This window comes from Mustela lutreola, chromosome 3 (assembly GCF_030435805.1).
Source record: "Mustela lutreola isolate mMusLut2 chromosome 3, mMusLut2.pri, whole genome shotgun sequence".
Lineage (NCBI taxonomy): Eukaryota > Metazoa > Chordata > Mammalia > Carnivora > Mustelidae > Mustela > Mustela lutreola.
In genome coordinates, this window is record NC_081292.1 from 154,081,921 (window position 1) to 154,107,794 (window position 25,874).

Consider the following 25,874-nt stretch of genomic DNA (forward strand, 5'->3'; position numbering starts at 1 on the left):
ACATGTTAATTGTAACAACCTCTGAAATAAGTACAATTACTATCCCCATCCCACAGATATGAAACCTCAGACATTGAATAATTCGCCTGGAGTCATGAAGTAATAAAGGGCAAAGCCAAATTTCAAACCAGGGAGACTAGTCCAGAGCCAGTGTTCTAATTACCATACAGTCTGACCACCAATTTAGCAGTTGGCACTGGGATTAAAAAGATAAATAAGATATACACACATATGTTCATACGACGTTGTTTATAATAACAAAGAAACTATCCATAATCCCATTTCAAACAGAACCTTATGTAACCACTTAAAAAGAAAAAAAAAAAAAAAAAAAAAGGATTCTGTAACCAGCTAGGGAAAGTCCACAACGTCAGCTGGGAGAAGACCTATTGTTGCAAATATGAAAAGTAAAGACTGAGAAAAGCAGTAAATAGAGAACATTATTTAAGGTGGAGTGATGGGGAAGGATTATATTTTTGTTTTTTGTTTAACCTGATTTTACTGTTGTTAAATAATTATTTTCCTGGTAGGTAAAGCTGAGCGGGAGATGGAACTGCTCTGTAAGGATCAGGAGAGGAAGGAGGAGGGCACAGGCATCCATGGAGAGAAGCTGTAGCTCGCGCTGGTGCAGGATTGGGTTAAAAACAAAGGAGGCTAAAAAGGAAGTGATGTCGCGCACGCAAAAAACGGATAGAATGTATTGGATCCCTACATCAAAATTTTTAAAGAGCCCCATATAGGCCCTTGCATGTTGTTAGTTGAGGAATTTTGAAAGTAGGCAGCATTATCAGAAAGAAAGCTAATTACAGTTGCTGAGTGGCTGGTTTTCCACAACTGACGGGAAAGCTTCTATCGAGGGCAGTTCACGTTTTACAGAACGTTGATTAGGATAAATACTGCTTAACTAGAAAAATGGGAGTTTGGAAGTAGCAATTTCTCCAGCTGTTAGAATACAGGAAGGAAAAGGTCCACTTGGTTACAAGCTACAGAGAACTGTAGTCCTCTGAGCCGTTTGATTAGATGGTGAGGAAGGCTTCCACAAGGGCAAATTACGAGCTACGGTGGGTAGTCAAAGCAGGCTAGAAGTTCTAGTGTGGGTATCAAGGGAGGACATTTGAGCCTAAATAATTACAGAGTTCGAGCTTCAGAAGATGAGAAGCCAACTTGATGGCAGAGATGGGAAGTGACTCAGCAAGGGCATCACCCATATAAGCTCACAGTCCCTTACAAGGGATTGTTAGGGCCAGAAAGTCAGGCATTGGTAAAAGATCACCCTCCTCACGAAGCCCTATTGAGGGCGTGTTGGAGAATCCTACAATGCCATCACTTCAGTTGGCTCTCCAAATACCAGATCAGCGTCTGCATTTGTGGCACTGTCTGCTGAAGGTTATACTAAGCGCTTAAGCTTTCAGAGTTACATGTTCTTGTTGATTCTGATGAACGAGAAGGGAACTTTTCTGTCTTGGGTAATAAAGAAGAGAATTTGACCTGAAAGACGTCACAAGACATTCAAGGCCTACCCTTTACAAGCCCAGAAGATGGTGATTAATTAAGGGGGGTTTCAACTGCGAATACTCTGCATATTTGACAAAATCAATTGATTATGAGTAGTTTGATAAAAATTTTTATATCCCTTTAATCCAGGAATATATCTTGAGTCACAGATCATTTGTTAGGACTCTTAGCAATTACTGTTTTGCACAATAAGGTGAAGAATTGCTAATCTAGAAAATTGACCATATGGAAGATAAGGGATGTTTGTTGTATGTTAATTTTTTGAAGTTAATATGCCCAGATTTACCTATTGATCATAGTCATATTACTGATATTCGCAGAGCTTCCTTTTCTGCACGTCAGTCCTCTTTAATTTGTTCCTTCTAAAAAGAACAGCCAAGGAGACCACCTAAACCTAAAGGATCTGATGTGTAGAACAAAACAGCATCCCATGCATCTCCGTCTAAAACCTGGAACCTGTGTGGTAGGCTTCAAAACATAAACTCTATAGAGACTTTTGGTCTGCATTGAAGTAAGCCACAGAATATGCTAATCAAATAAGCAAGTCTTATTTTCTAACCATCAACCACATACTTTTTTTTTTTTTACTTTTTTATTTTTTATAAACATATATTTTTATCCCCAGGTGTACAGGTCTGTGAATTACCAGGTTTACACACTTCACAGCACTCACCAAAGCACATACCCTCCCCAATGTCCGTAATCCCACCCCGTTCTCCCAAACCCCCTCCCCCCAGCAACCCTCAGTTTGTTTTGTGAGATTAAGAGTCACTTATGGTTTGTCTCCCTCCCAATCCCATCTTGTTTCATTGATTCTTCTCCTACCCACTTAAGCCCCCATGTTGCATCACCACTTCCCATCTCCCACATACTTAAAAATAGGTGAGCCATGACAGATCTGGGTGTATTTGCTTGTTTTCAATTCAGGAAAAAAAATTTTTTTTTTTAAGATTCTGTTTATTCATTTGAGAGAGGGGGAGAGCAAGAGAGAGCGTAAGCAGGAGGCAGGGAGAGGGAGAATCAGGGTCTCTGCTGATCTGAGCACCCTGGGATCACAGCCCACGCTGAAGGCAGAGGCTTAACTGACTGAGCCACCCAGGCGCCCTTCAATTCCGAAATCCAACTGAAATCTTCTAACCCTTGTTCAGCTTAATGGTAATATAAGTATCTTAAAGAAATCTTGACATAGTTGTTTTCCTAGAGCACATGGTGGTACAATTCATGTAGTAAATCAGGTATCAAGAATTTACAAGGATAAAATGTTTCTCATAATGCCTTTCAGGTACATGAAATACCAGGTAAACTGCAAAAGAAACACAGCTGTCTCAGTATCAAAAGCATTTTGTTGGGCGCCTGGGTGGCTCAGTGGGTTAAGCCGCTGCCTTCGGCTCAGGTCATGATCTCAGGGTCCTGGGATCGAGTCCCGCATCGGGCTCTCTGCCCATCAGGGAGCCTGCTTCCTCCTCTCTCTCTCTGCCTACTTGTAATCTCTATCAAATAAATAAAATCTTTAAAAAAAAAAAAAAAAAAAAAAAAAAGCATTTTGTTTCTGGAAGGCATTTTTATTAACAACAGACATGTCTCAAAATGGTGCTTTATCCCATAAATGTCTAAATGTGGCTTCGTAAGATTTTGTACACTCTCCTTCTCATTAGATTGCAAAAGCTCCTACGACATAAGACCATATTTTATCCGCAGCTATAACCCTAGTTCTTAACACTATACCTTGCACATAGTAGGCACTCAATAAAAGTTTCAGCTGCTAAGTAGACCAAAGAGAATTTTAACAGAGGGAAGAAACTATTTGACTTTTATTTTGCCTTGCATGGAATACTGGGACACTACCATTTCCCTAAAACAAGGAGCCAACAACTATGTAAAAAATCTCTCATTTCAGGACACCTGGGTGGCTCAATTAGTTAAATGTCTGCCTTGGCTCAGGTCATGATCCCAGAGTCCTGGGATCGAGTCTGTGTTGGGCTTCTTTCTCAGCTGGGAGCCTGCTTCTCCTGCCTGCTGCTCTCCCTCTGCTTGTGTACATACTCTGTCTCTCTCTCTGACAAATAAATAAAACAAAACAAAATCTTTAAAAAAAAAAAAAAAACACACCTCTAATTTCAATTGGTTATAGTCCTTTTTTTTTTTTTATTTTTTGAGATTTATTTTAGAAAGAGAAAAATGTACCAGTGGGTGGGACACAGAGAGAGAGGGAGAGAAAATCACAAGCAGACTTCCTCCTGAGCATGGATCCCAATGCGGGGCTCAACCCCGTGACCCTGAGATGATGACCTGAGCTGAAACCAAGAGTCAGACACCCAACCTACTGCATCACCCAGGTTCCCCTGGCAGTAATTCTTTAAAAAGAGAAATTTGCTTTCCTAAGCTACGAGATACCTGCAATATCCTGCTGTTTTAACTCAGTACCTTTTTGCTCTTAGAGGGAGAAAACTATCTTAATGATAGCACAAAATCACGTAGTAAATATAATCCGTTCTTGATTGATTCACCTACATCCTGCTCCATTTGTTGCATTTGGGTGATGTGTCTGCAGACGTGTCATCACTCACTTGATTTGCCTCCTCAGTGTTTACCTCATCATTGCATGTTTTTAGCAGGCTTTATGGTTTTATGAGATGGCTTTTTTTTTGGACAGAACATGGTCGAGAAAAATGACAATGTTGTGGCAGCTCCTTACCACAGATGGGGACACTTGGCCTTTGAGCAAATGTGGCACTTCAGCCTGTAGTGAACTCACAGAATTTGTCCAACCTGGTTGCCTTCTTTCTCTGGAAGAAATGATGCTAAGGGAGGAAAGTGGTTTGCATTTGCATTACTCACTTGTCAAGGAGACTCTTTGAAAAATGTTTAATTCCCGTCCACAAGCGGGTCTTCACAATGCCTCTAGATAAAGCTGTCTCCTCAAAGTGAAGTCCTGTGAAATGCTAACGCTGCAGAATTTACTATATTCTCTTGCCCTCCAAGATTGTGGGGGCTAAAAATTATAAGACAAGTCACGGGAGAAAATATTCACTACCCTAAGCTGCTGTAGATCCGCGAAGAGTGAGCTCTTGGCTTCTCTCTGTTTGTCCTTAGCTATCAAGGTGGGACATCCTCAAGCCTGGCAGAAGAACACTTGTAACACTCAGGAGGGTTTGCCCGTTACCCCTCCCTCCTACCTGAAAGCTGTGCTCTCCTGGCCCTCATTTCCACCTGTTCCCACATGGCCCCGTCATAGAATTAAAAGCATCATTCACTGATGAGAAAGCCCTCTTGCTTCATTGCATCCACTTCCTTTACCTTGGGCATTGTTGGTGGATGCAGGGATTTCCAAAAGTTGGTACCTTTTTACTCGGATAAAGGTATTACTCTGAAAAGAGAGTAATTCATCTTCAGGCTAGAACTCGGCCCCAGTGTATCTTCCTTCCACCCATTTGCCTTAAATGGAAGTTCCCTGTTCAGGAAGGCCTGGGAGCTGGAAGTGGTGGGAGTCAGAAGGTAAACAGAGGTAGGGGCCAAGGCTCCCTGGTATTCTCACCCAGATGCCTGACATTTCTGCTCTCACCTCCCGGTTCCAGTAGTACAGCTGCCTTTCGGAAGTGAGCTCACATTCCAGCCCCTCCCTCTGGCCTGGTTCACAGCCAGGAGAGGAGGAAGGCGTGCCAAGCAACAGCCTAGACGGCTCGCAGAGAAGGAATTACAGTTGGGTTTTCTGTTGTGTTTTGTTTTGTTTTTTGGCAGAGAAGTGTTGAGAGGCACTATTGCTTCCACCCTGTCATTAGTGGGTGGGTAACAGTGATATAAAATAAGAGATGAATTAGGATAATAAGAGGCAAAGGAGAAAGGAGTAAATTTTCCACAAGTAATATTTTTCTCTTCCTGGTTATTTAACTTTGAAACAGCTTGAAAGTAGTAATCACAGTTCCAGCAGAAGACAAAGGACAGAATGTGAGAACCAGACAGGAAGGTGTGATTGCCTTTATTACATTAACTGGAAACCTACAGAAATACGCACCACCTTCAGGAATATACTGCTATTTCCATTATGGAAAACAAAGAAAATGATAAGTCCGGGGTGAACTACCATACCATCCCTCTCCCCTCCTCCCCACTCCCCACCTTTTTTTCTTCTTAACTAATGAGTGTGTATCCCTATGTGAGAGAGTCTGCATCTTTTGCTTTTCCATGTGAGTTTCTTGAGTTGTTCTTCAGATCATTTTATAACGTGGATATATAGTAAAGCAGCCTCAAGAGGAATGATTAAAGGCACAGAAAAAAACTTTAAATAGCGCAGGCAGGTGTTTTGCCTTTCTTACAACAGCTGTCTTCAAGGCTGTACCCCACAGATAAGGAAATGAGACCTATTGGTATTCATTCATTCAGCCTAGATCAACGAGCACCTACAACATGCACTGGGGACACAAGTGACAGACAAAGCAAATGTCACTGCCCCCATGGAGCTTACACACGAGAGGGGAGACAGACTCCAAACAAATCACCGCACTCCCAAGTTCTCGTGGCTCTGAATAAATATACAAATAAAAATTTAAAAAAATTTTTTTTTGAAATACGATGAGCAGTGTAAAGGGGAAATTGTTTTGTCCTGGGTAAGTGAAGACCTCTTTGAAGAATGATGATGGGAGACTAAGGGAGCATTTTAAAGTTGGAGGAGGGAAGGGTAACAAAATCTTACTTCACATTTGGAGATGAATCAGAGGAAGTGAAAACAAGTGTGTCTGCACATAAAGAAGTACAGAGGCGAGGATCTAGGTGATTCAGTTGGTTGGGCATCTGCCTCCCGCTGGGGTTGTGACCCCAGGGTCCAGGGCTCGATTTGCCTGTTCAGCAGGAAGTCCGCTTCCTCCTCTGCCTCACGCCGCTGCTCTGCTCGTACTCATGCACGCTCTCTCAAATAAATAAATAAAATCGTTTTTTAAAAAGGAAGTACAAAAATGAATCGAAGGATTCTTTTGATTCCTCCAAATAGCTCTTCAAATGTGTTCATTATACTCCTGTTTGAAAATAGTAACTAATACATTTTTCTGTACTATCTTCTTCACCAGTAGATAAGAAGGAAAAAACTTTAGGAAAAAAACAGTAGATAAGAAAGAGAAAACTTTGGCTTTGATGTGTTCTATCCATTCCCTTACAGCACGGACACTGCTCCTGTTGTAAAAGAGTCCATTACATTTTGTCCTACATACACATATAATTCTGGTTTTTTATTATTTGTCCCCATTTATTCAGCTCCTACAGAACCTTTGTTGTGTAAGTTTGCGGACGGAGGACAGAAGAAGAGGCAGAACCCAAACAAATACATCCCTAATGGAAGACCGTGGCATCGAGAAGGAGAGGTGAGACTTGTAAGTCCCTTCTTGAGACTTCCGTGCGGGTGTATGATGATGAAAGCCTACGTGAATAGTTACCCCAGCCGCGTCCTGGCTGCCAGACTTCTGAAATAGGACTTTAGAGTCCAGATGTTATCACTTTAAAATTCTTCCCAACAGATACGGTGCTAAGAGAGGGATGACCTTCCAGATGGGCAGATAGGTGGTGGGTAGAGTGAGGTTTACCAGTTAGCTGCATGTAAAGTAAAGGAGCATTTTGAATAGCTGTAAGAAATGTACAGCTGTTTTGTATTTTCCTAATGTCATGATTTCTTAAAGGTTTACATTTATAATTACTCAGAAATTATCCTAAAATGTTATTAAAACAAATAACGTATTTGCTGTTGAGTTTTATTTTTGTTTTTTTTTTTGTTTTGTTTTGTTTTGTTTTTTTGTCTAATTCTTTTGAATACGGTTCTTTAAAAAAATAGCTTAAAAATATTGGATGGCCATTTCTCTGTGTTTATTTTTAATGAATTCTTTTTAAGTAAAATACTTATTGGTTCAACATTTCCACTGGATGGGAAGTGCCATCCAGTGGAAATGTTCTAGAGTCTGCGCTGTCCGGTGATAACCACGAACCACATGTGGTTCTTTGACCACTTGGGATATAGCCAGTGAGCTGGGGGGACTCCATTTTTCCTTTAATTTTAAATAGCTGCACACAGCTAATGACTACTGAATGGATCAGTGCAGACAAAGAGCTTAATTCTTATATTGAGGGTATATTTGTCTAAAGGAAACATCAGATTTCATCAAATGCTACTGAACTATCTCTATTTTTTGTGTTGCCATGACTCTAAGAAATGGAATTTTTAAACCGTGCCCTTGTGGGTAAGTGATTCTGTTTCTTTTGCTTTCCCATAGGCTGGAATGACACTTACTTATGACCCAACCACAGCTGCTCTACAGAACGGGTATGTCATTAAGATAAATGCATGGTGGCTTGAGGGAAAATGTGAAGGTGGAAAATACCAGACATTTGTCCCGGGAATTATTCTTTTTAAAGGATGACTTAATAAAGGCTTTTGTGTTTGTTCTAGATTTTATCCTTCACCATACAGTATTGCTACAAACCGAATGATCACTCAAACTTCTCTTACACCCTATATTGCATCTCCTGTATCTGCCTACCAGGTTTGTACCTTTAGGATTCAAGAGTATGACAACTTGTCGGCCGTGAATCACCACTGTGTTTCTATGTGTCTCAACATTTTGAACATTTATAAGGAAACCTAAGTCAAACATTATGCAGCTTCGATGCCTACTTTAGAAAAAGCTGCTTTTTCTTTGACAGAGTGCCTTGCTTTTATATATAGGACAATATAAAACAAGGGAAAATGGTTATCGGTTGTCAGTCCTTGAAGTCATAGCCTTCTAGAACTGGGGTGAACCCAGAATGCTTCCTCCACAGCGGGCTCTGCTCTTGGACATCATATGTCCCAGAAGCTGAAACTTAAAAAGAAGTGACATTAGGTAAAGTACAGAAGAGTGTGCACTGTTGCCATCATTTGTCATCAGCAGGAACTAAGAAAAGAGCAAGTGAAGATGCTAATAAATAAAGACCTGTCTCTCTCAGGTAACATTAAATGAGCAATGCAGTGAGATTTGAGGCAGAAAGTGTGGTGGCGGGGGGTAACTCCCTGTTTAAACAAGTTATTTTGAGGAGGCTTTTTATGTTCAAATAAATTTCCAGCTTAGAACCAAGATCTCCTTAAGTACCTTGTTATAAGATGGATTTGGTTTTACTAAGATTTAGCTCCTATTCTCCATGAACCCAGTGGTGTACAGTTTGTGCGCATACAACGAACACAGTGGTATGCCATGTGTGCACAGACGCATCTCTCCTCCTGTGTCTGAGTACCTGTAACAGGGCTGCTACCTTGGCCCACACAGAAGCATGACAACAGAGTTCAGTCACAGACATGTGGGAATAGAGTTCTCTTTGGTTGACTGTTGAGATCTTGTGTTACGAAAATAAACTCTTATATATTCTTGTTTTTAAAACATTTGAATTAGATGTTGTAGCCCTGATTTCTGGGGTTAGGGGACTACAATATCTAATAACTGTGTTATGTGACTTCTGTAAGCCTCAGTTTCCTCATCTTTAAAATGGGGATAATAATAGTATCTTTCTCAAAGGCTTGTTATAAAAACTAACTGAGACTGTTTATGTAAAGAGCTCAGCACAGCCCCCGGCTTAGCAATAGTGGTCAGTAAATGTTAGCTGTGATCATGGTCATCATCAGTATCGATGCAGGACTAGCGGGCTGGTGAGAGGATACTCATTATCCTTTTTAAAATGAGGAATTGGTCAACACAAGCAATACCATGGAGGTGGTTCTGTCCGAAAACTTAAAAGTAGCTTCAAATACGAAGTCATAACATAGCTTCGTGGTTAAATGCGTGAAAACTGAAGCTGTACAGGAGCTTCCCAGCTCCCTCACTTTTGGGGTCTTTTCTCTGTCTCCCCCCGAGTTGTCCCTCATGGTCTTTTCTTCTGTCTCTCTGGGCTTTACTAAGTATTACTTGGGCTGGTACTTCAGTCAGCCGGCCACAGTATTCACTCATTTAATGCCTCTTTCATTGTTTTGGACTTAAAATTTCTCTGTCTTCCCTGACTATATAAGACTCCATGAGCTCTGTGCTGGTGCGCTTTCCCTAACTAACAATTCCCCAGGGAAAGGTAGTCTTGTTTAACTCTCTGACCTTGGAAACCTCTGCCATTTATGTAGATCACTGGAAAAAGGGACACGTAGTGAGCTCATTCTTAGGCGGACAGTTGTGCAGACTAATTCAGATGTGTGCCACTGTGGCTCTTAGAGCTGTCAGTGCCTCTCCCCACCACCTCTGTTCCCCCTCTTTACTGTCAGTGAGCATTTGGGCCATAGAATTCTTTCATAGCATAAGAAAAATTCGGAGGCCAGTATTCATAGTAGAGTTGATACACCTAACTGAGAACAACATTTCATTTCAAAGTCCTCATTTCTTCTCCTGGCATTTTCTGTGTCCCTGATAAGATCCATGTGGAATTTCATTCCATTTGCCCGACCCTCACCGTGACTGAGGTTCTTAACCCCCTGAGTCCAGGGCCACAGCAGGGTCAGCAGATGAGCTTTAAGTAGTCTGAGATTCTCTTACATCGTTTGCAGAATGTTACTCATGTATACGCAGTTAGCTGTTGTGGCGGGGGCGGGGGGCTGGCAGTAAGTTCTATTTCTGTCATCAGGTTTTCAAAGGGCTCCACAACCCAAAGTTGGGTAGAGAACCAGTGGTAAAGAACTCAAAGAACAGAGATTATTATTCCCATTTTACACTTAGGGAAAATTGAGGAATACAAATTGAGAGCAGCTGATTTGCTGCATAAGAAAGAAAATTGGATTAGGTGTTCTAGCTCCCTAACCCCAAAATGCTATATAAGCTATTAGATTATTAAGACCACTGAAAGGATACAAAAATGAGAGCATCTGGCCCCAGTTGGGGTCTCCAGGGAGCTGCTCTCCTCCCTATGATTTATTCAGTGAAGGCCTTGCACTCGCATTGGAGTGGGCCTTTCTCCACTAAAGCACCATATGCTTATACAGTGGGATCTGAGAAATTGGCATCTGCGAGAAACCACCAGTGCCCCAACGGGGAAAGGCTGCAGTCCAGATAACTGAAATGTTAACAAGGCAGAAGCACTTAACTTTGGTCTGCCTTAGGTGGCAAAGGAAACCAGAGAAAACAAGTATCGGGGCTCTGCTATCAAGGTAAATCACAATACATTCTTCCCCCATGACTTTTCCCCATATCCTTTCTATAGAACCTCTGAAGTTAACCATAGGGGATAAGCTACAGGAGGGTTTTGTGGTTAAAGAGTTAGAGACGGATTCTAATTTTTTAAAAATTATGTCGTCTTGGGAGAGCTCTGGGCATCAAGAAATGGACTGATACTTTTTCTCTTGAGTGGTGGGCTGCACAGGCTTGCTTTCCTGCCATGGAACCTGACTCTCACGTCTTACTCCATGATGTGGAGGGTCTTCTGTGCAGGTGCCGTTTTGACTGTACATCTCAGTACCTAATTTCGAACGTTTTTCATTTTCTAAATCTGATTTTCAGATTTGTATTTTCCACACTCTAGAAGTTGTTGACCACCAGACAAGATTTCTGAAACCTAATATCCTGGTATCAAAGAGGGATTGAATTTTGCTATTCTTTCTAAATAAGCACATACTTTAAGGATTAGTTTGTGATAAGATGTGCTGGAATTAATTCTCATTTATCTGTATTCCTAAAGTGCCTAGTTCATACCTTGATTATCATACTCCACTATTTGTGTTGTTAGCTTGTTTATCTCCATTAGTAAATTTCTTGAGGGTGGGGCCCATGTCTTACTTGCCCTTTTCTCTTTGATGCCTGGTACTCAGTACATACTTCTTGAATGGGCAAGTGGAACTTGGTTTTAAATAATCGTTTCATCCTTATTCAGAGTGACCAGCTTGCCAAGAACTCTAACTGCTTTAATCTTTTTAATCGTTGATAGTATTGCTTCCTTATTTTCCTTCTGTAGATTTTAACATGATTAAAAGAGCTCTAGAGAAAGGTAGCATGTTCCAGTGGAAATCAATGTTTTTTTCAAAATCATCCCTTTTCCAGGTGCAAAGTCCTTCTTGGATGCAACCTCAACCCTATATCCTACAGCACCCCGTAAGTTTTTGAACTTAATGGCTTTGTGGTTTGCAGCTAAGCTGTGTATACATTTGGAAGCCAGTTTTCTGGATTAAAACCTTTTGCCAAAGATGGTGTAGGCTTTGGGAAATTTTAAGCATGGAATATAAGAATGTATAAGTTTATTATAAAAATTCCTCCCACCCTTGTCATAAAACATATTGGTAGTTGACATTAAATCAAATGTGCAGTTGTCAGAACTGAAAATTTCTCCTATTTGAAGCAGGGTGCCATTTTCTTCTTCATACTGGTTTTGTAAACGGCCATTCAATTTTTTGAAGTTTTAAAGTTTTTAAATTGCTGTATTTTTAACAGTAGTTGGTATGAAAGAGCTGACATATTTTAATTGTATTCTGTTTAATGCAAATATGAAGTGTTCAAAAGGAAGCTAGAGATTTTTATCAGTTTACTTAACCTCTGTGGAAATTATAAATACTAAATCAGTAACACTTTCTTTGGTAACTGTGATTTCTTTAGTGACTTGAGCATTTTTTGTACTTATATGTACATATTATATTTTTTAATTGAGTTACACTTCATATTAATAGATAGTGTATTTAATGTGTTTTTTAGAGATACATAAAATCTAGATTGTTAAAGTATGCATTTTGAAAGGTGAAAAATAAAGGCGGAGAACAAAGTCACAAAAAAAGCTAGCAGTGCCCAACACAATGACCTATATGATTGGCATGAGAAGGCCACAGATTTGGCCCTAAGCTTTCTAATAACTAAGGCAAAATGGGAATTCTAGTAAGCAAAATAGTTCTCGGTGCTTCTAAGAGAAAAACAGGTCAGTTGCGTAGGGGGGAAGCACACCACTGTTGGCCTGAAGTTGAGACAGGAGTTTCTCTCAGGACACCTCCAAGGAGGATACCATGCAGTATAAGACCATATGTCTGAAACTACTCCAGGGACAAGCTCTGAACAGGAAGTTGCTGAGATGACTTTGAAGCGGCAGATAAAACACATTTAGTTGATAACACAGGAGACAAGCTCTCGGATGACGGATGTGTGTGTCTGTGTAAACACGTGCACATTATCTGTCTCTATAGGCACACTGTTGGACAGTAGCTCCTACAGATGAATGACAAAAAGAAGCAGGAAATTCCTTCAGCATATTCTGGGCTTCTGAATCATTTCCATGCTACCACACACTTTCTGATGATGCACACTAAAAATTTTAAAGGAACAAATTTTCTGTGAACTGCATGAACAACAAACAGTTTCTGACACATATCTGTCTTTTTTGGCAACTTCTAGAGACAAAGCCTGGGCATATCCCAGTTTCACATCTTTGAGGAGACTGGTAGCGTGTGCAGAACGTTCCTAGCTGAGGACTCGGTCCCCTTCCCCACCCAGTTTAGACTGCCGTCCCCCAGAGTTAAAGTGCCTGCGCTCCAGTCTCAGACCTCAGCTGTGTTCCGATTAGCAATAAGACAGTGTGTGGAAGAGATAGATCAGTTGCAGTAATATCAAAAACGTAACATTAATATTGATAGGATGTATCAGAATAATTGCACTCTCAGGTAATGGGGTGATTGCAAAAGTGAGAGGAATAATACAATCCGTAAGAATATTATATAGGATAAATTAGAGGAAATGCAAAAATCCAGAAATAGAATTAATTTAATTTTGGTTGAGATAGTCAATGTACCATTATGCAGTCATTAAAAATGATGATAATGATGACTATGCGCCAAGTGAGGTAAATATTTATAACAGAATGTTCAGAGCAAAAAACCCAGGATATGAAATTGTTTACGTACCCTGGTTGCGACTCTGCAGATATGTCAAGGCTAGAGTCCGGGAGATCGTACCCTGATGGTGCCGGTAGCAGCCATGTGTCAGGGAGAAGCTAGGCTGGGTTGTGGGTGATTTTTTGTTGTTTTTTATTGTCTCCCCCCCCCCCGACCCCATTTTGTTCGATTATATTTAATTTTATTTTTAATGACCAGAGGTTTTTTCAGACAAAATCAAAGAATCTGAAGTCGGATTATTAATCATATCTGCATCTCCCTCCCTCCCTTGGCACCAAATGATACCTGGAGGTTCTGAGAAACAGTGAATGGAGAATGAGATCTTGATCCTAAGAGCCTGATCTTGAGTCAAATGACTGTACAGAACATGTTTAAATGAGACATGATATTTATAAATATTCAATATGGCCTGTTGTTTTGTGGCTGCATAAATCACCAACCATCATTTATTATTTTAAAAATCAAGAAAGCATTTTGGTAACCTCAGCCAGACGAAAATGGTTTGCATTTCCTCCCGCAGCTCCTCCTGTTGGACTAGCTTGCTTTACACGTGAGTGAAAGGAAAGGCAGGATGTTTAATGCAGTCATTGCCCTGAAATGAATGCTCTTAAAAAGGTTTTAGGAAGCATTATCTAGAAGGTTTTGGGAGATTGTTTATGATACCATAATCAAGTTTGAGAGGAGGTTATGTTGGTTTCACATTTCTCAACGAAGGCATTTTCCTTTGCGGAAGGAATGACAGACTCTGAACTCCCTCCTTGAGTTTATCTTACACTGTGCTTGTCTCCCAACTCCCCAGGGGGCCGTGTTAACTCCCTCGATGGAGCACACCATGTCACTACAGCCTGCGTCTATGATCAGCCCTCTGGCCCAGCAGATGAGTCATCTGTCACTAGGCAGCACCGGAACAGTAGGTGGCCAATTAATACCTTGTGTCTGAGCAAATAGAGGAGGGTGAATTAATGCAGCCTGCGTCTTCCCCATCAATTACAGGCTCCATGATGTCAAAGATTATGTCCGAGCCCCTCTCACCCTCCACATCGCCTTCCACGGGGTTAACTGATGAACTAAATGTCTGTCCTTCGGGTATCTCTCTGCCAGAATCTAGCAACCACACGACCACATCTAGCCCCAGTAACTAGTGCCGTTCATTCACACTGCAGACCTGGTGTCAGGAAGCAAAAGACGAAAGTGATACTTGGTGGTAAAGGCAGGGAATTTTTCCTCACTTCACTTCTTTTACGGAACTGGGTGGGGGCGCTGTCTCACAGTCCTAGGATTGACTTCCTTCTCTAGCGTTCAGGAGACTCTGTTGGGGATTGAGGTTGAGCCTGCTACACCAGAGGAACTTCCAGCGTTGATATATATCAGCGTAACATGTAGATGGTAAGATGGCCGAAGGCTTGTAATTCAGACCGTATCCTTGGTGCTGAAAAGAACTAAGGGAAGTATGTTTTCCTCTCTTATGTTCAAAACCCCAGCAGCAGCTTCTTGTGATGGCTCAGGCAGGTCCTTGAGATCAGCAAGGAGGCTTTGCTGCCTTTGGGAAAGGATAGCCATCCACATCAGGAAAGCAAGGGTTCATTTCCTGTTCTGCGGTCACCTGATAAAGATCCAACAAGTCCTTTACTCCTTAGGTCTTCCCCTGTGAAAATAATTCTAAATACTAGTTCAGGGGACTGTTGGAAAATAATGAGGCGCTTTGAAATGAGATCTTCTAAAGTAGCACATTAGTGATATACTGAGTATTGAGAATGAGAAGTCTTTTTTTTTTTTTTTAAGATTTTATTTATTTATTTGACAGAGATCACAAGTAGGCAGAGAGGCAAGCAGAGTGTGTGTGGGGGTGGGGGAAGCAGGCTCTCCACTGAGCAGAGAGCCCGATGTGGGGCTCGATCCCAGGACCCTGGGATCATGACCTGAGCTGAAGGCAGAAGCTTTAATCCACTGAGCCACCCAGGTGCCCCAAGAATGAGAAGTCTTAATGATCTTCACACATGTATTTGTTTGTTGGGAAATCCAAAGAAAGGTGGGAGTTTTAGTTCGACAGATTCAAAAAGTAGAAACAGTCACTTCGCTTTCCACATGATAATTAAACTTAGAGGTAGCTTGTTTACATTTCTTCTTTGAGAGCTCCAAAAATTTGACATTCCCATCTCAAAATTCTCCAAGCACTCAGAATGTTTGCATGGCTTATCATTTCCCATGCTGACCATGTTCTTCTTTTCAGTACATGCCTGCGACATCAGCTATGCAAGGGGCTTATTTGCCGCAGTACACACACGTGCAGACGACAGCCGTTCCTGTTGAGGTTGGTACAGACCCACGCGATGGCCGTTCTGGCAACGAGTAGTTTCAGAAGTGGGTAGATTAGACAGAACACAAAGAAAAATCTATCAGAAGTCAAATATTTGCATAAAGAATTGAGTTTAGAGGGCATCTAGAGCTCGGGTTATTTTCAACCATGGAATATCATTCTCTGCATACAGATTAGTGTAGCGGTGTCCTGGCCATACCCCCCAGACTCCCAGAACTATTTTCCAAGCTTGTAGCATGTTTTGCACCCTTCAAGAATCTATCTTGTCTCCTGCAAAGGGATACTTACACACAAATTAAGATAAAGCTGGAGTTTGCAATCCTAGTACCAAAGATCATGTTAATAATAATAACTATAAGAAGAAATTAATTGTAATTAAAATAGTTGAAAAATACTGATGTTTCAGAATTGTTAACAGGGATGAGGACCAAACCATACCTTCTTTTTTATAGAGGCTGCTAGGATAGCTAATGGAAGAAGACGGACACTTGACTTAAGATTGGACAGAAAGCAGAGAAAGAAAATATCATATGATTTCACTCATATGTGGAATTTAAGAAACAAAACAGATGAACATAGGGGAAGGGAAGGAAAAATAAGATAAAAACAGAGAGGCAGACAAACCGTAAGAGACTTTTAACTATGGGAAACAAACTGAGGGTTATTGGAGGGAAGATGGGTGGGGGGTAGGATAATTGGGGGATGGACATGAAGGCAGGCGCTTGATAGAATGAGCACAGGGTGTTCTATGCAACTGATGGATCACTAAATTCTACCCCTAAAACCAATAGTACAATATATGTTAACTAAATTGAATTCAAATTAAAACAATTTTTAAAAAAGGATTGAACAAAAAGCATAGCATTTGTCTGCAAAGTACCCTTAAAATTCCAAGGAAATTCATCATCGCAATCAATCCTACTCACTAGACAGATCCTGTAGCTTCCAATTGCAGAAACAGCCCTAGGACTGTGGTTGGTTTATTTTGGGGCATTCTTGTTATGTTTTGTGTTGTGCTGATTGATTTAAATTTGTGTACTTATTGACAGCCACCATTACCAGAACCCATAATCCCTTATCTGCAGTTCTGAAACACGCAGCAAAATCTGAAAATAAAAATTCTCTTTATAACTGTTTTAGCAAAAACCTGACCTGTGGCAAAACCCAGTGGGAACTAATATAAGACAAAATCTTAGCCCAGTTTCTGTGCATGTTTATATCTTCCTGTGTAGACCTGCCTGCGTGTTTGGTGATGAGTTGTAGCTCTAGGCCCCACAGGGTATATTCTGTGATGAAGGGCATATGCCTACCATTTTTCAGATTCTAAAATCTGAATGTCTTGAATTCCAAGTTACATCTGGCTCCAAGAGATCCGATATTTGTTTGATAAATTGTAGTTTGACCTGAAGAGACAACTCATAGAAGTTCGGGTGGGAGGTTCTTTGGGTCTGTAAGACATCTTAACTCCTCAGGGAAATCATTGACCTTGAAAACCCCCCATAATATTAAGAAAATCACTTTTAAGGAGCACTTGTGTTTTCAGATGTGAAACTTAGACGAGAGCAGCAGAGTTTGGATGTCATTGCTCATGTTTTATCTGCCCTGCTTTGTTGTAGGAAGCAAGTGGACAGCAGCAGGTGGCTGTCGAGACGTCTAATGACCATTCACCATATTCCTTTCAACCTAATAAGTAACTGTGAGGTATGAGGGAAACATCTTTGTAACCATAGGGCTCAGTTCAAGGAAAGTCTATGATTCTGTTATCATTCTTTTTTTTTTAGATTTATTTATTTATTTATTTATTTATTTATTTGACAGAGAGAGAGATCACAAGTAGGCAGAGGGGCAGGCAGAGAGAGAGGAGAAAGCAGGCTCCCCGCTGAGCAGAGAGCCCGATGTGGGACTCGATTCCAAGACCCCGAGATCATGACCTGAGCCGAAGGCAGCCGCTCAACCCACTGAGCCACCCAGGCGCCCCTGATTCTGTTATCATAATGGTACTTAGAATAGCTCAGGTTTGGTCACACCACCTTAGTATGGCCAAAGAATCCTGTGTTATTGAAATGCTAATATCTTGTGGATTTGCAGATTAGCCCAAAAGAACAGTGCCTTGTATTGAAGTCAAATGTGTATAGTTACTTTCTCATTATCCGTACCCCTCCCACCTTAGAAATTTGTAACAAATCAGTACACCGAGTGTCAAATTTGTCCTGCTGTACATGCATCCAGATTTATATTGCTTTCATGCTCACAAGTGAAAGGAAATACTGCCAAAGATTTGGCTTCATCTGGTATTAAAGAGGTGCAATATCTTGACTATGAATTTAATGTCCATATCCTTCGATCCAAAGCTCTGGTTGCTCTGATCTAAAGTATGCTGCAGGCCCCAGGTTTGAAAGGTGGAGTCAGGTTCTAGAAACTACCGTCTGTCCCAGCATTTGTTGGCCTACCACCAGTGACCAGCACCGTCTTAACTTTCTCAAACCTGTATACCACTGAAACGAGGAGGAGGTTACAGAATTCTGTGGTAGATTACACCAGATGTACAAAAGCATTTATCTTTTATTTTTCTCTTCCAGATGTACATAAGGGCGTTCTTACATGAAGAAGGGTGTGAAGGCTGAACAATCATGGATTTTTCTGATCAATTGTGCTTTAGGAAATTATTGACAGTTTTGCACAGGTTCTTGAAAACGTTATTTATAATGAAATCAACTAAAACTATTTTTGCTATAAGTTCTATAAGGTGCATAAAACCCTTAAATTCATCTAGTAGCTGTTCCCCTGAACAGGTTTATTTTAGTAAAAAAAAACAAAAAAAAAAATCAAAAAAAACAAAAAACAAAAACAAAACAAAAGATTTTTATCAAATGTTATGATGCAAAAAGAAAAAAAAAGGAAAAAAGAGAAAAAAAAGTAAGAAAAAAAGAAAAGAAAAAGAAAACTTCAATTTTCTGGGTATGCACAAAGACCATGAAGACTTATCCAAGTGCATGACCAGATTTTTGTGGTTTTTGTCCATTTTGTGTTTAATTTGCGTTTTCTTCAGCTGTATGCAGTGGGCTCTGATGTTTAAGTAGTCCGACTTCCCCCCCCCCTGGTGTTCCGTGCTTGCGAGTGTGAGTGTCGCTGTATCCAGTGTTGCCCTCCGCGTGTCTCTTCTTAGCTTCTCCGTTTTTCTTTCAACGTAGTGTGAAGTGTCTTCTCCTTTTCTATGAATTCCAATTTGCCTTAACTCCTTTGATGCTGTAGCTGTTTCAGTAAAAGTTAGTTCAAACTAATGATGTAGAACGCTTTGACCAAATGAGCTGGTCTATTATGCCTTGTAAAACAGCAGCATAGGGCTTTTAAAAGGTAGTCAATAAAAGTTGCTGAAATTTTGGCTTTTTTAAATATGTAGTAGGTGTTTTTAATGATTTTTCACATAATGTGTAAGGTAGTGAAATGCAAGAAGGGAAAAATGTTTTGTGTGAAACACATTTTCTGACTGGGGAACTTTTAATAGGGTAACTTGTTTGTAAGGCTGTTCGCCAACAGTTTCCTCTGATAGTTTGACTGATTTAGGGTATCTGCTGTATGATGCAATGTAAAGTCTTTTTTGCCTTTTTTCAGGAAAAAAAAAAAACTAACTCGATGTTCTAGATTTAGTGTAGGTAGCGTTGGGGTTGGGGGTGGGGAGGGGGGGGCGGGGGCGGGGAGTCACCGAATGTTTTGTCCTTCCTTTATACTAATGATAGTGCTTTAGACTGAGAATTACGCCTGAGATCTGGCAAACCGAAAAACGTTGCTATTGCAACTAAATGGCAAAAGCTAAAAGTAAGGATTTTATCTTCAAACATAAGCTGAGGTAGGAATAGAAGCAAAACGATTGGCTACTAGCTCTCTCTATTACATAAATTTGAGAAATCAAAATTACTTGGCACTTTTAAAGGTAACTTCACCAAAGACCGAAGAGCCAGTAACCAGTAGCTCCACCTTCTCTCAGCGTCATATCTTCTGTGCTCTTTATTTTTGCCGGACCAGTTTGCGGTTAGGAGAATGTGCCTTTTTTGTACCTTTGCATTTAGGTTTTATAATTTTAATTGATGTATGGACACACACCAACAAACAAAAAAGCATGAAGGAAGATTTGGATCCAAGCAGTGCCACACTTTACATCATCACTACAAGTGTTAAGTGTAAAGAGAAACCAATTTTGAAACTATGAAATTCCTGATTCATAAATACACAGTTATTTCTACTTTAGTACATAGAAGATAATTCACTGTTATTGAAGCTCTTTTATTAAGACAGTTGCATACGTTTGAAAAGCAATGGTAAATTAAGTTGTCTTCCAAAACTGTGTACTTGTCTGGTCAACTGTGTGTGATCAGTTATCTACCTCAGAGTCTGTTTTCTTTTGTGCTGGGACAGGTTGCTGGCCCTCCCTGTTTCCACAGACCAAATCCTCCTAGCTCAGGAGCTAGGGCTAAGCAGTTTTTTCTTTCAAGTATTTCTTAGTTCTTAAATTTTATGCTTGTATTTGATTATAGATGTCAGTGACATTTCATAGTTTCAAAAGTCCTTGCTGCTCTGAGAAGTGTAGATTCTAGTGAAAATTACATAGTCCTAAGAGAAATGTGTTTTGTTTTTGTTTTTGTTTCCTTTTTTAAAGTTGTGGTATTATTGGTTCTATGCTCCCTGGAATATTACTGCTTTGTGAAAGTCCAGACCGAACGCAGCGCCCTCCTTGTATCTAGTACGTTTATAAACCTGGGTCTCTCACTACTTGATATTTTTGCATTAGTTAAGACAGAAATTTGATAGCTCGGTTAGAGGGGAGGGGAAATCTGCTGCTAGATATGTCTGAATTAAGTGCCATACTCGTCTGGGTAAGATTTGGGAAACATAACCTCTGTACATAAAATAAAAAATAAAAAATAAAAAAAAATCAGTTAAACATCACATAGTAGACAGCCATTAAATTATAAAAAAAAATTAATTTATGAAGAAAGACCTTTTGTACAGATTGAAAAAAAAGATTTTCATAGAGATATCTATATGATCAAGAGAGTTAATTTTTTATTTTTGTTTTACTAGTGCCACAAACTTGCCAGTGGTAACTTATTTGTCCGGTTCAAGATAACTCTGTAGTTTTCCTTCCTAGGACTTGTTGTTAAACGCCAAAAGACATTTTTGAACTGTACATTTGATCAGATTGTTAGCTTTTTCTGTTTTATTTCTTTTGAAAACCTTTGAATAAAAAACATCTGAAATTTTATTTTTCCTGTCAGTTTCTTTTAAGTAGGTTAAATGTGTATCAGAATTTCATGCATTTCATTCCTGATCTCTTCCTTCGGCTCGGGCAGGTGGTTTAAAAGTGAGTCGAAAATTATTTCAGATTCACTGTGTACTCAGAATACAAAACTTTCCAGCCCTCCTCCTCTGGTAATTTAAATCCATGTGTGGGAACCAGAGACATCAGCCATCATGTCAGCCAGAGTCTACCTTTGGTCTGTTCTGAAAGGCCAGAGAGCCAGACCTCTCTCCTACCGCTACCCTTTGACTGTGTCACAGACCAGCTAGAGAACGGAGTAAAAACGGTCCCATCCGTGTTGAGCAAAGGGGATAAGGATTTCAAGCTGATCTTACCCATGCCTTGATGATGGGAGCCTTCCTCAGTGACCTCGCTCGGCTGTTTCCCGCAGGAGGCTCTTGTGGAGCTTGCATGGAGGAGAGAACTCCTCTCTTTGCCAACTGATGTACTTCGTGAGAGGCGCGTAGTATAGGAAATTGAGTCCTTTACCCAAGGCGGCTTAACTGTTACAGTGTTGTCATACAGAATGCTTCTGCTACCCAAGGGCTGTCGCAGTGGTGAGAGGAGCAGGCAAGAAGACCCCATACTCCACCCATTTCCATACACCTCTCAGCCAGGTGGGGCGTGGGGGGCGAGGAGGACAGAAGTGGGGTGTGGAGCAGGTAACTTGACCAGGGCCAGGAAACCCCGGTACTGAATGGCTCATTCAGAAAAGGAAACGTGGCCCTCTGATGGGTGCTGGAGGGAGAGGGATGTCGCGGCAGGTGGAGACCGCAGCCTCACCACGACACGCACAGGGTGCCAAGGATGGAGGCTGCGTGGTCTCCTGTCCCAGGGCTCCTTCATACGACCAGCGACCGCAGGCAAGAATGCTGCGCCTTCCGGGCTGCCAAGTGTCAGGTTTTGTCTGTCTTCTGTTCTTGTATTTTAGGAAGGCGTTCTGTCACTGGAGTCCTGGGGCATCCAGGGGCTGCTGTTACATGGAAACTGGTGAACACTTTTTTCCAGAGCACCTTTTCTGCCTGTGCAAGAGCAACAGGCACACCGGGTGATGGTGCTTCATGGTGCCGGGGGAGTGGGGGGGTGGCTACCACTTGGGCGGAGAGGAGCTGCGGTGGCCTGGCGGGGGCGGTGCGCTGCTCAGGTCATCCTCAGGAGCAGGATCTTCCCTCAGTCTGAGATGGGCTGCGACCCAGCTTCTGGCGTGAAGGGAGGGCAGACGCTCGGGACGTGGCTCCCCGGCTAGCGAGCATTTCCCCCTCTCTACTGGCTCCACTGGAGCCCGAATTCCACTTCTTAAATTTCCCAGACACCGATTTGAAATCCGCTGGTTGAAAGGCGGTACCTCCCAGCCTGAGTGGGGCTCGAACAAGGTGCAGATCTGACTGATCTCTTCATTCCACTAGAGTAGCCTTGGAGTAAAGGTCCTGGACCTGTCATCAGCCCCTCTCCCTCGGACACACACAGCTTCAGAAGATGTCAAGTAGGTGTAGAGGGAGGAAACTCCGAGCTCAGGGTTTAAGAAAAGCAGGGCAGTTTGTTCCCACATCAAAGGTGATGAGACAACCAGCCCTCCGTCGTCGCCAAACTCAGCCCCTACCAGGCGCCGGTCACAGATGGCAGCGGGGAGTGGGGCTGGGAGGTGGGCGCCCACCGGTCCCAGCAGGCAGTTCTTGGCATAGCCCTGTGCCCGTCCCTCCGTGTGGGATCAATTCCGAGAAGCTTTGGAATTTCCCCTCTGAGAGATGGCTCGAGAGCGTCTTGCTCTGGCTCTTGGTAGGGCCGGAGTGTTTTAGCTTGAGCCACTAGAGGGAGGGGTACGTTGCTCTTCACCTTGAGCAGCGAGCGCTGGGGCAGGAGCCGGGCCTGCCCAGGCACACGGCAGGGCCTTGGAAGGTGACTGTGGGGGTGTATTCGGCAGCTGCAGATACATGCCAAGGGATGTAAAGAGGTCCCGAGTCGGGGAGTAATTGTAAGAACTGATCTATAACCACCATTGCCTGATGCTGGTGGCTCTTTCTCATTGGGAAGGAACAAATGCAACTTTAAGGTTCAAGGAAGCTGGGGGCAGGGGGGAAGCCAGAAGCCTTGCCAGACCTCATGACTGGGAGGAGCAAGAAAGCGCTGGCAGGTCTCTGGGCTGCTCAGAATTGAAAACAGGTGGCATTGGATTCAATACTTTAATGCTATTATTCATTCCATTTTCAATGTGACCCCACGAGGCTGAGATTTGATCTAAGTTCTTCCATTGCTCCTTGGTACAAGATATGGATTGTAAATGAGACTGCAGGTGTCTCCTCCGTCTAGTGTCCCTGGATCCACTTTCTCTGCCTGAATGCTTCCAGAGACAAGGCACTTTCCACCTCACCTGGCATCCCCTATCTTTTTGGAACAGCTCTCAAACAGGCTTAAAGGAGTCAAATTGCAACTTTGTAATTTCTACCTCCCGGCCCTAGTTCTGCCAACTGAGTTGCTACAGAGTAAGTCAGTCGTTCCCCATTCTTGAAAAGACTGAAGTATATTGATCAAACGTAAGAGCAATGACCAGGAACTAGAGGACAGAAGGATGTGATTTTAAAGGGACAGCACAAGGGAGTTTTTTGAGGATGACGAAGCTATTCTGTATCCTGATTGTGGTGGTTACACAAATATAAGGGCTAAAATCCATAGAACTGTATATTTCCCAAAAACATCTTTTCATGTATGTTCCCTTATAAAATAAAATCTTTTAAAAAGAGAGAGAATTTGGTCATTCTTCAAATGAAGACAATTGCTGGCTCCGTGATTCTTTGGGTTGAACATTCCTTGTAGCTTGAATATTCAGCTCTGGCTCCACACTAGGCACCATCAGCTTAACTTCTCGATGCACCACATGTGACTCGGGTCAAAACCTAGAACCCCAGGAATAGTCTGGGCCTCACCTACCTCTCCTGCACAGCCCTATCCTTCTATCACAGGTGAGATGGTTTCCATCCTGACTTCTCAGACACACCGCTGTTGTTAAAGTTTGTAGCTAATTGAAATCCTTTTGTTGTTGTTTTTTTGGTCACGATAAGTAAAGAAAGACATGCAATGGAATATTACATAGTCCTTTTTAAAAGAGATTTTAATGGCATGAAAAACAATAAGAATGACAAGTGTTAGGTACAGAACTGTAGATAAAGTGTGTTCATAATTAGGAAGCAATATTTAAGTATAAAAGATGAGGAGGTATTCCAAAACGCTTAGCTGTGGATGGAAGGATATTGGGAAGTTTGTATTTGCTCCTTTATACCTTTCCAAATGTTTCCGAAAACATAATCAGGGAGGAAAAGGATTTAAAAAAGAATGTTGTCCTATCATCCTAAAATTATCCTGTCCTATCATCCTGAGATTATAAGTCTCCATGTTTATTACATACCAATTCAGCGTGTATAATTTTTTGCATTTAAAAGATACTGCAGCAGACATCAGAGGACACAAAGACGACATGATGTGGTCCAGGTCCTCAAGGGACATTCTTAGGGGACGCACAAGCATATGAGTGCCAATATAGCAAGGATACGTAACAAAAGCATGACCTAAATAAAGAGGGGCAAGACCACCTAAACACTCTCTCCTGACATTCTTGTCATTTCCGCATTGCCAACCAGTTCCGTTTTTACCGATCAGAATTCACTCAGAAGCGGCTGCTTCCCTCAACGGTTCCTGTGCCTTCTGAGAGGTGAAGCTGTCAGGCAGACAAATGAAGTCCTCGGTAAATCTGTCATTGCCAGAATGGAACTAGGAGCAGATGTCCAAAGACTTGATGTTCCTTTGTCACTCCTGCTGTGAAAATATCGGAATGTGTAACAAAGTACTGTTTTGGTTTGGGCTGGTTAATCAAGCCAGGTGTAGGATATGTTTTAAATAGCCTCATTTTAACTTTGTTTACCCTCTGTCAGATGTTCTGCATATGCTAGATTGTGGATTTGCAAACACCTGTGTCGTTTTCTGACCCAACCCCAACCCCCACCAGAAGTTGGAAACTCTTTTTTATATTTATTACTTTCTTCCCAGAAGCGTAGGCAGGAATCCCATTATATCTGCTTTGTTATACACTGTGCTTCGACACAGACCTGAGGCCATGAAGATTGTTTCTGGCACTCTTGCCTCTTATTTTCTTACTTGAGAAATACTGAAGGAACATCTTTGATTCTCGCTATATAATTTTTTCCCTCGTGTTTAGTTCTGTCTCAAAGAGAACACTTTCTGTTTCCCTCAACTTTTACTCTTCCAGTGATTCTTTTGTCTCTTTATTTGGTTTATAATTTTTTAATATACAGAAGTTTGAAGCAATTTATAGGAAACACAAAAAGCACATTTAAAAACCAGTGCTTGGGGGGTGCCTGGGTGGCTCAGTGGGTTAAAGCCTCTGCCTTCGGCTCAGGTCATGATCCCCGGGTCCTGGGATCGAGCCCCACATTGGGCTCTGCTCAGCAGGGAGCCTGCTTCCCCTTCTCTCTCTGTCTGCCTCTCTGCCTACTTGTGATCTCTGTCTGTCAAATAAATAAATTTTTTTTAAAAAATTTAATATATAAATAAATTAAAAAATAAAAATCAGTGCTTGGGAGGTTAACAGTGAAAAGAGAAGGTGAGAACAGAATGTAACTCTGTATGCCAAAAGGCCTCCACCATCCCTATAGTCAAAGTGCAACAATTTTGAGTTTCCTAGCAGCCAAGATGTAAAAGGAGAAAGGCACATACATCTATAATTCTTGTCAATGGGAGCAAAGCCCACCTGATCCTCTGGAAAAAGATAATATTTATTAGCCTTGTATAGAGACTCCTGCAGGAGGCACTGGATAGTGTCCACCATATTCCTCTGCCCATACAGCAACACTTTACTCAGGCTGTTTCAGGTAGGGCCCCTCCACGAA

General features: G+C 41.6%; 1 protein-coding gene across 11 annotated transcripts in view; it reads left to right on the forward strand.

The window, feature by feature from the left end:
- Positions 1-20,940, forward strand: part of RBMS1 (RNA binding motif single stranded interacting protein 1) — a 209,697-nt gene extending 188,757 nt beyond the window's left edge. For 8 of the 11 annotated variants that reach the window (XM_059167195.1, XM_059167194.1, XM_059167205.1 and 5 more), the window contains exons 7-15: positions 6,760-6,875; positions 7,767-7,816; positions 7,943-8,036; positions 10,601-10,648; positions 11,535-11,585; positions 14,163-14,273; positions 15,594-15,674; positions 17,297-17,381; positions 18,260-20,940. In XM_059167195.1, the coding sequence (XP_059023178.1) occupies positions 6,760-6,875; positions 7,767-7,816; positions 7,943-8,036; positions 10,601-10,648; positions 11,535-11,585; positions 14,163-14,273; positions 15,594-15,674; positions 17,297-17,374 (629 nt within the window). In that variant the 3' untranslated portion in view covers positions 17,375-17,381; positions 18,260-20,940. The remainder of the gene's footprint in view (positions 1-6,759; positions 6,876-7,766; positions 7,817-7,942; positions 8,037-10,600; positions 10,649-11,534; positions 11,586-14,162; positions 14,274-15,593; positions 15,675-17,296; positions 17,382-18,259) is intronic. The other 3 variants (XM_059167197.1, XM_059167200.1, XM_059167201.1) reach the window with 3 other exon arrangements.
- Positions 20,941-25,874: the final 4,934 nt, after the last annotated feature.